Below are 10,351 nucleotides of genomic sequence, written 5' to 3'. Positions count from 1 at the left end.
GCTGGTATAAGGGAGAAAGATTTGACTGCCTACAACCATTGAAAATGTAGTCTTGGGAACCCTAATGAGTAGTTCTATAGGGCTGACATAAGTCAGAATCAATTCTATGGCACTGGTTAGTATTGGTTGTTGTTGTTTATTGGTTTGTTTTGAATATCCATGGAATAGGGTCTTCTTTGTTGTAATAATAGAACCATGTAAGTGTAGAGTATATCCTAAATCTAATCACTTCTGAGTAGTAAAAAGAGCAGATTAGAATGAGAAACAAGCTTGAACAGGGGATGGGAGGAATTCCAGATGCCATGTGAGGCTCACCAAGGACCAATGCAGACCTAGGTTACTTACTGGCAAGGAAGGAGTCCGCAAGGGTTAGTGGCTAGGACTGTGAGAAAATCAATGTTCATTCTTTCAAGCCATGCACTGGCAGCATTCTTGCCACAGCAGTTCCAGGATACCCTTCAACATTGCTGCTTTCCATCTTCAAAAATCAAAAAGCTGCTTTACCAATATAACTCCCTCTAATCACATCTGTCTTCTCAGCCAAATGTTAGGCAAGAGAAGTCCTGAGTTCCTTCTTTTTCACCTGGGTGTTAATTTAGTTCTTGACCTACTTCCTGCCATTTGCCTCACACACATCTAAAGTCACCTACCAAGTTGCTATAGCCCATTGGCATTCCAAGCTTTGCCTGTTCTCCAGACAGCATTTGTGGCTGTTATAAAAGTGAGGGGCAGATGTAACCCTGCTATCATAGAATTCACCTGATCAGCCATTCCTGACAAATATTCATGGCCCTTGACTTCCACTGCACATTGTTTCTTATAACCTCTTCTAGCCATCTTTGTGGGTTTCTCTTAAATGCCACTTAAAAAAAAATCCAGTTGCTAATTCCAACTCATAGTAGCCCCATGAGTGTCACAGCAGAACTCTGCTCCATAGGATTTCCAATGAGTGATTCTTCCGAAGTAGATGTATATGTAACTTTCAACCAGCCAGCTCCATTGATATTCCACTTGTTGTTGTTGTTATGTGCCGTGGAGTCGGTTCCGACTCATAGCGACCCTGCACAGGGTTTCCGAGGCTGTTAATCTTTACGGGAGCAGAATGCCTCATCTTTCTCCCTCGGAGCAGCTGGTGGTTATTCCACTTAACAGCTAAAATTTATCTTCTTTCCAACCATGTTCTTCCTGTCTAGGAGAAAGGCACCACTACATATGCCATCCCTAAGCTAGAACCCTGTTGTTATTAAATGCTATTGGTTTGGTTCCAACTCAAACCCCATATATGGTTTCCAAGAATTCGGTTTGAACTGTTGACCTAGTAGCCATTTTTGCTTCCCTTCCTTTCTCCCTAATATATAGTCACTGTTGTTGTTATTGATAAGTGCCATTGAGTCAGTTTCGACTCATAGTGACCCTGTGTAGGGTTTCCAAGGAGCAGCTAGTGGATTTGAACTGCCAGCCTTGTGGTTAGCAGTCCGGTGCTTATCCTACTGCACCACACCAGGACTCCCATCCAGTCACTAAGCACTTCCTATTCGACCTTCCAAATGACCACAAATGATTCCCTCCTCTTCAGTCCCTAGCACTGTCTTTAATGTGAGCCCTCACTATCCCCTAGATAAATAGAGTTGGTCGTGTTGCTTCCTTCAATTCCTGATTGCCCAGATTGACTTCTCTACAAACCATATGACAGACATTCAACTTTGTATCTTTGAAAGAGTACCATAGTTCCAAGATAAATGCTCAACTCTTTAACCCAGCGTCTTTGCTGGGTTAAATACATCATTTTTACTTTGGGATTAGATTGATCTAGGTTTGAATCCCAGGTTAACCACTCCCCAGCAGTGTGAACTAGGACATACTAAACCTTTCTTTGTTCATCCTTGTGAATGCATTCATACATATAGTGCCTGGCACACATGGTTGCTAGATGCCATTGAGTTGAATGGACTCCAACTAGTAGTGACCCTATCAGTGTGTGCAGAGTAGAACTGCACCATAGCAGTTTTCAAGGCTGTGACTTTTTTGAAAGCAGATCAGGCCAGGCCTTGTTACTGTTTGCTGTTGAGTTGTTTCCAACCTGCATATCAACCTTATATAGGGTTTTCAAGGCTATAAATCTTTATAAGAGCAGAAAGCTCCATCTTTCTTCCACAGAGTGACTGGTAGATTGAACTGTTGTTGCCTTTGCAGTTAGCAGCCCAACATGTAACCCATTACGCTACCAGGGCTCCTCAAAGGTGCCCCTAGGTGGGTTGTTGTTGTTAGGTGCCATCGAGTCAATACCGACTCATAGTGACCTTATGCACAGCAGAACGAAACACAGCCCGATCCTGAGCCAGCCTCACTACTGGTGCCATGCTTGAGTCCATTAATGCTGCCACTTGGCTAATCCATCTCATTGGGAGTCTTTCTCTTTTTCTCTGACCCTTCACCTTAACAAACATGATATCCTTCTCCAGTGACTGGTCCCTCCTGACAATATGTCTGAAGTATGAGAGATAAAGTTTGGCCATCTTGGCCTCCAAGGAGCACTCTGGCTGCACTTCTTCCAAAATGGATCTATTGGTTCTTTTGGCAGCCCATGGCACTTTCAATATTCTCCTCCAACACCATAACTAAATGTGTCAATTCTTCTATGTTCTTCCTTATTCACTGTCCAGCTTTCACATACATATGAGGTTATTGAAAATACCAAGGCTTGAGTCAGGCACACCTTAGTCCTCAAGCTGACATCTTTGTTTTTCAACACTTTAAAAAGGTCTTGTGCAGCATATTTGCCTAATGCTATACGTCATTTAATTTCTTGACTGCTGCTTCCATGAGTGTTAATAGCTGATCCAAGAAAAATGAAGTCCTTCACAACTTCAATCTTTTCTCCATTGATAAGAATGTTGTTTATTGGTCCAGTGGTTGAGGATTTTTGTTGTCTTTGCATTGAGATGTAATCCATACCGAAGGCTGTGCTCTTTGATCTTCATCAATAAATGTTTTAAGTCCTCTTCACTTTCAGACCTCTACCATGTAGTCACCTTGAGCCTGGTATGGTGCTATGGGTCAGTTTGAACTGCAAGGTTGGCAGTTCAAGTCCACCAGTTGCTCCTCAGAAACCCTATACAGGATCTCTATGGGTCAGAACAGACTCGATGGCACTTAACAACAACAACATGTAGGTTCAATGCCAATTTGGGGGCATGAAATAGAGTGCTTAACAGTTTGTTGAATGAAGGAAAAGCATTTTGAAATTCACAACAAAATGATTTTTCCTTTAAAACAAACAAGACCCAATACACAATGTCACTTTGCCTCATGTTTATTTTCTGACAATCAAGATAAGGTACTTGTGGATATCCTGATTATGTGGAAGCAATTTTTCCAAAATATTGAGTAGTCATGTGACTTTGGAAGTTAACTCCTGAATCCCAATTTCTTCTGAAAACGGCATCTGTAAAATCTATAAAATGTAAAATGCAGGTTATTTTTGAGGATTAAATGAGTACATTTCTTGGCAAATGTTAACTATTCATAATCATCTTCATCAGATGAGGAAGGTTGCCCTACTTTGTATCACATACAAGTAACATTTTGCTAAAGATAATTTAAAAATGGCTGCAACCGTACACTGACAGGGAACTGTCAGGGGTCCAATCCAGATTCAGAACAAGATGTGGAAGGAGGGATATCACTGCTGACATCAGATGGATCTTGACTGAAAGCAGAGAATACTGTGCTTTGCTGAATATGCAAAGACTTTGACTGTGTGGATTATGACAAGATATGGACAACAATGCAAAGAATGGGCATTAAAGACTCTTAATTGTATTCATGAGGAACCTGTACATAGACCAAGAGGCAATCATTTGAACAGAACAAGTGGACACTGGATGGTTTAAAATCAGGAAAAGTGTACTTTAGGGTTGTATTTTTTCAACATATTTATTCAATCTGTTTGCTGAGTAAAATCAGAAGCTAGATTATATGAAGAAAAATGTGGTATCAAGATCAGAGGAAGACTCATTAACAACCTGCAATATGCTGATGATACAACCTTGCTTGCTAAAAGCAAAGAGGACTTAAAATACTGATGAAGATCAAAGACCACAGCCTCGGCTATGGGTTGCACCTCAATGTAAAGAAAACAAAAATCATAACTACTGGACTAATAAACAATGTCCATATCAATGGAGAAAAGACTGAAGTTGTCAAAGACTTCATATTGCTGGGATCAACCATCAACATTCATGGAAGCAGCAGTCAAGAAATCAAATGGCATATTGCACTAGGCAAGTCTGCTGCACAAGATTTCTTTAGTTTGTAGGAGCAAAGATGTAAGTTTGAGGACTAAAGTGCACCTGACCTAAGCTATGGTATTTTCAACAGCCTCATATGGATGTAAAAGTTGGACAATGAATAAGGAAGACCATCGAAGAATTGATGCATTTGACTTATGGTGTTAAAGATGAATATTAAAAGTACCATGGCCTGCCAGAAGAACAAAACAAATCTGTGTTGGGAGAACAACAGCCAGAATGCTCCTTAGAAGCCAGAATGGCAAGACTTCTTCTCTTATGTTGTTGTGCCATCGAGTCGGTACCGATTCATAGCGGTACTGGTCCTGGGCCAACCTAACAATTGTTGCCACGCCTGAGCCCATTGATGATGCCATATTGCCAGTCCATCTCGCTGGGAGTCTTCCTCTTTTTCTCTGACCCTCCATCTTCTTGTTGTTGTTGTTAAGTGCCGTCGAGTCGGTACCGACCCATAGTGACCCTGTATAGGGTTTCCGAGGCTGTAAACCTTTACGGGAGTAGAAAGCCTCATCTTTCTCCCACGGAGCTGCGGCTGGTAGTTTCAAACTGCTGACCTTAAGGCTTGCAGCCCGATTCGTAATCACTACGCTACCAGACCCTCCACCTTACCAAACATGATAGATATCCTTCTCCAGCGACTGGTCCCTACTGACAGACCAGTACCTGAAGAAGGATATCATGCTTGGTAAAGTGGAAGGTCAGCGAAAAAATGGAAGACCCACTAATGACATGGATTGGCACAGTGGCAGCAGCAATGAGCTCGTGTAATAATGATTGTAATGATGGCACAGGACCTGTTTCATTCTGTTGTGTATAGGATCGCTAAGTCGGAAGCCACTCCACGGAACCTAATAACAATAAAAATTTGTATGAGAAAATAGTACCACACAAAATTCATTGTGTGGGCAAAAGAAGGAACACCTGGAATTCCTGGTGTAGACAGAGAAAGAAGAAGCGATTAAGAAGGGTTAGTGGATCCCCAAGTTTAGAGCTGGGAAGGAAGAGTTCAGTCCCTGCTTTACCTAGAAGTGTTTGTGGGTCTCCACCCAAAACAGTCACTGCTCTTTAGGAGGGAAGGACTAGGGCTCCAGGGCTTGCTATGGCCATCAGCAGGCGAAAACTAACGTTCTCTTGAAGGCAGAAAAGGAGGAGCATTTAGTTACAAAACCCATTAGAGTTTGTAACAAGTTCAGTGAGCAATGCATCTAATGAAAGTTGGCAGACCGGGAGAAACCGACTTGCTGACAGAGCCAACTCTATTCGAACGGACGTTCTAGGGAATGCTCAAGTCAAGGGCTGCTCTGCCTGGATTATAAAGCTCCCGCGCCGCTGTCGGAAGAACCGGAAAGCTCAGAGTAGCAAGTAGTGAATGGAAACCAGAGTTCTGGACACGCCGCGCGGAGGGGCGGAGCAGTCGCGGGGCGGGTGTGCCAGATGGGGGCGGGGCATTATGAGTCACGTGTCAAGGTACCGAGGCGGGCACGAGGAAAATACTTTAGCTATGATTGGCTCCTCTTAACCATGTGACCTCTGGACGTGTTCCGGTTGGCAGACACCGGCCAGAGACACCGGCGTTCAGTGTGGAGGCGGCGGCGGAAGGAGGAGGAGCTCCGGCCGCGCTCTCTCCCGGCAGTGGCTGCGCCTCTCTGCGCTTGTTGGGTCCCCACCCCTTTTAAATAAGCCGTGCTGGTCGCCGCCCTCGCAGACGAGTCGGCTCGGAGGAGGCTGTGGCTGCGCGGCGGCTGGGAAACAGCCGGGGCCGGAGCCCTGCCGGGGCCGGGCGAGCAGCGGCGAGGCGGTTCCTGCATGCGCGGTGCAGCCCCGGCGTAGTCCGGGGCTGCCGGGGCCGGACGCGCCATTGTTGGGGGAGGGGGCGAGTGCTGAGCCCGGCCGAGTCGGGGGGCGAGCGGCAGCGGAGAGAAGAGGAGGCGCCCTATGGGGAACACGCTGACCTGTTGCGTGTCCCCCAATGCCAGCCCCAAGCTGGGCCGGCGCACGGGGCCGGCAGAGCCGGACTATCAGTCGGAGGTGTATGAAGCAGCGGCCGGGGACGCGGTGGCTGTAGCCGTGGCGCCGGCACCGGCTGCCGTGGAGCCCCCCGAATTGGACCTAGGAGCGGGCGAGGGCCACCACTTGCAGCACATCAGTGACCGGGAGATGCCTGAAGGTAAAGAGGCGGCGGGCGCTGGCTACCCTCGGACCCGCCTTTGGCCTCCGATGCCCTGAGGGTCCCCCGGGAGGTGACCGCCTCGGGCTCCTTCCTGCCCCGGGCCGGCTCCGTGGACACACGCTAACTCGCCCTTGTTCATGCCTCGCCGCGTCCGGTCGGTTTCTGTTCCTTTCCCTCCACCCGTAAGGTCTGCTGCCCCGTCCTTGGTCCCTTTCCCCACTCCCCCGGCCCAACCTGAGACCCTCCAGTCCGAGGCCCTTCATGCTTGTGGGTTTATGTCCCGTGGGACTTTGTCAAGACTTTTGGATACGATCTTGTCTCCCTTTTATCCATGGAACCCCAAATTCCACAACTTCGGAGTATCGGTCTCATTTCCCTCCCCTCTTATCTAGATGGTACCTAAGTGAGGGAGCCATTCAGAACCTGACCTGCTCCCTTCCTCTTGCCTGTTAGGCTCTTGATCCTCGGGCAATTCAGAATAGAGGTTGGCATAGGAGAGTCCAAACAGAACCTGCTTGTGTTCTTAAGTAGACTGATGTTTAAGTTGTCTCGATAGAAACGACTTTATTCTTTCCAATACCGCTCTAAATATGAAAGGAAAAAAAAATCGGAGGGTGGTGAATGGCTAGGAGCTGCCCAAAGCAACTGAAAGTTTGAAAATATTACTGTCAGGAATCTGGGAATAGTTTTCTATCCAAAGGAGAACTCATGGCATTTTAATCAGTTTGACACAAATATGTCCCAAGCCGTACTGCGGTGGCTTAATAGACTTCATCTAAGTTTCCTGTTCTAAAGTGGGATGGGGACGTGGATCATGAAATGTTGATCAAAATTGATGTTAGTTTGTAACGTAAGGACTTTGGAAGATGGCAGACTTTGCTTGAGCCTGTGTCTGTACCTTTATCTACCCTTTCCCCACTTATTACCCTCCTCCCCCCTCCCCTGTATAGGATCCTGTTCTACTGAAGGAATGTTGAGGTAAAGGTTCTTTAGACTAAACCTCTGGACTAGGTAGGGGAGGAGGGAGAGGAAAAACTTGATTTTATTTTTTAAGCTTTTATTCATACTTTATTTTTGCCAGTAAAATTTTGGAAAGGGGTGAATCTAGATAAAAATAATTCTGAGCAACAGTGGTAACTAATGAAGATTGTCCTTTGAAAGTGGCTTTGAAGTAGAAAACATTGTTTCATAAAGATGTTAAATCCCTTTGGTCCTTTTGGTTCATTTAAATGCCTGGGATCATTCCATTGCTATAGAGGAAAAGGCTTATGTTGTTGTTATGTGCCGTTGAATCGCTTCCAACCAATAGTGATCCTGCATAGGGTTGCTGAGGAGCAGCTGGTAAGGTTGAACCGCCAACCTTGCAGTTCAAGTGGCTTTGCAGTCTGGCACATTAACCCACAGTGTCACACCAGGACTCGGAAAAGGCTTATAGCCCTTCTGTTTAAAATTTAGTTGGGCTCTTAGTTTCTTTATGTTAGTCTGTGGGTGTGACTTTGTAACTGGAAAGTGTACTCCCTTTTTAGAATACTAAAAAAATTGTGAAAGAATGAACAAATCGGTGGTGTGAATTAATTAATGGTACCTTTAAACCCAAACTGAACCTATCTGCTCAGTGCTGTGAGGTCAGCCGCCGAGTGTGTTTTGCAAACCAGTTAGTAGATGAATAGTGTTGGATGACAGACCAAAATTAGGAATTAAATAATTCTGTAGTATTCATGATTCATTTCCATGTACATCTTATTTGGCCCTTTCAGCTACAAAACAAGGCTTATGTGTATTCTCCCTGTACTGCTGATGAAGAAACTGAGAGTTAGTTCTGAAATGGCTGTGCCACAACCTCAGAATCAGGGCTTATACTGACATGGAAGTGGTATATTTACCACCTTGGAAGGCTTAAAAATTTATCATGCAATTTACATTTTACAATAAATAAGTACCTTTTGGAACTTATTCATGCTTTTATTTGAAGAGTAGGCACTCTTAAGTAGTTTCATTCAAAGTGTGTTTTACAAAACTTAGAAGCTACATTTACCTGTCCATCCCATGTTGATACATTCAATACAATGGATAAGAATAAGAGAAGTGACAGAAATCACCTGCCTTTATGTTTTGCAGTTGTTAAGTGCCATTAAGTCGGTTCCGACTCATAGTGATCCTGTATAGGATTTCTGAGGAGCAGATGGTGAGCTTGAACCACCAAACTTGCTGTTCAAAACGACTTTGCAGTGGTGTGGCACTGTGGGTGAATGCGCCAGACTGCAAAGCCATTTGAACTACAAAGTTGGCGGTTCATGCTCACCAGATGCTCCTCGGAAACCCTGTGCAGGGTCGCTATGGGCCAGAATCAATTTGACAGTACTTAACAACAACAATATTAACCTGCAGCACTACACCGGGACTCTGTTACTGGACTGCTGACCTCAAGATAAAGTCCTGGTATGGCGCTGTAGGATAGTCTCTCCACCATAAGGTTGGTTTGAACTGCAAGATCAGCCATTCTTCAGAAACCCTATACAGGGTTGTTATGCATCAAAATCAACTACAGAGTACTTCACTACAACTGTTGGGTACATGGGTTGATAAAGTTTAAAATTTTGTAATGGTGACTATGAACTGAAACTCAGGGGATGCCTGGACAGAGGAACATTAGAAGAAACCTTATCTAAGGTACCAAACATTGTTGTTGTTGTTAAGTGCTGTCTAGTCAATTCCAACCCATAGTGACCCTGTATAGGATTTCCAAGGAGCAGCTGGTGAGCTTGAACCACAACGTTGCAATTCATACAAGTTTGCAGTCAGACTCATTAGCCCACAGCGCCACACCAGGGCTCCACCAAGCATTAGGCACAATGCTATTGTCATTTGTCAACTTTTCTAACTTAACACTCATCATTATAACCAAACATTAGGCACAGGATATAATGATGAGTGTTACGTTAGAAAAGTTGACAAATGACAATAGCACTTACTTTTTAAACTTAATTTACAGGATAATTTTTTTTTTTATATTCAAATTATAAAAATTTGAGAAGCCTCAGATTGCAATTGCAAATTCTTAGTCTAAGTTTCCATAGAAACAAGGTCAAAACACCAAATGTGAAGTATAGGCATATTGAAAGTTTGCTTTTAATCTTTTTATTTCACACAATTTTATATCAGTTTCCCTGGAAACTGAGAAATACTTACATACATATAAAACATTTTAGCTTTGCAAAGAATTTTTTTGTTACTTAAAATCACACATAAATGATGTTCTGCTTTGTTCTCTTCACGCCATTTCAAAGAGGTCCCTAAGAAGCTAGTGTAGGTTTGTTTCATAGAGACTCATAAGGTTCATATAGAAAATATTTCTACTAACTTGCCTTTATGTAACAGTATATATAACATAGGCAATGGCAGTATCAGTAATTTATAATATTAAGGTCATCTGAATCCAGTTTAATTGTAAATTAACTTCTCATATAGTCTTTGATGTTTCTGTTCTTAGCTTTGCTAACTTGTTGCCTAAAGGAACTCTCTCATGTGACCCGTTCTCTTCAGGGTTGATGGTAGGAAGGAATTAGCAATAGGATATGAGCCATAGATCTTTCCTTTATGCAGTAGCTATTTAAAAACCCCCTCCCTCTTTTGTCCTTTCATTATGACAATTTGTTGTTAAAGTACCATCAAGTCAGTTTCAACTTAGAGACCCTGAAAATAGTGTTTTTGTGGTGGTGGTTATGTGCCATAGAGTCGGTTCCAACTCATAGAAACAGATACAGGATTTCCAAGGCTGTATCAACACTCGTGGAAGCAGCAGTCAAGAGGTAAGACGAAGTATTGCATTGGGCAAATCTGCTGCACAGGAACTTTTTAAAGTATTGAAGAG

General features: G+C 43.8%; 1 protein-coding gene across 1 annotated transcript in view; it reads left to right on the top strand.

Moving 5' to 3' along the window:
- Positions 1 to 6,245: 6,245 nt before the first annotated feature.
- Positions 6,246 to 10,351, top strand: part of CCNYL1 (cyclin Y-like 1) — an 87,162-nt gene continuing 83,056 nt past the window's right edge. The window contains exon 1 of the mRNA XM_006861936.1: positions 6,246 to 6,477. Within this exon, the coding sequence (XP_006861998.1) occupies positions 6,246 to 6,477 (232 nt within the window). The remainder of the gene's footprint in view (positions 6,478 to 10,351) is intronic.

Source organism: Chrysochloris asiatica, unplaced genomic scaffold (assembly GCF_000296735.1).
Source record: "Chrysochloris asiatica unplaced genomic scaffold, ChrAsi1.0 scaffold00045, whole genome shotgun sequence".
Lineage (NCBI taxonomy): Eukaryota > Metazoa > Chordata > Mammalia > Afrosoricida > Chrysochloridae > Chrysochloris > Chrysochloris asiatica.
This window is presented reverse-complemented; position numbering and strand designations above follow the sequence as displayed.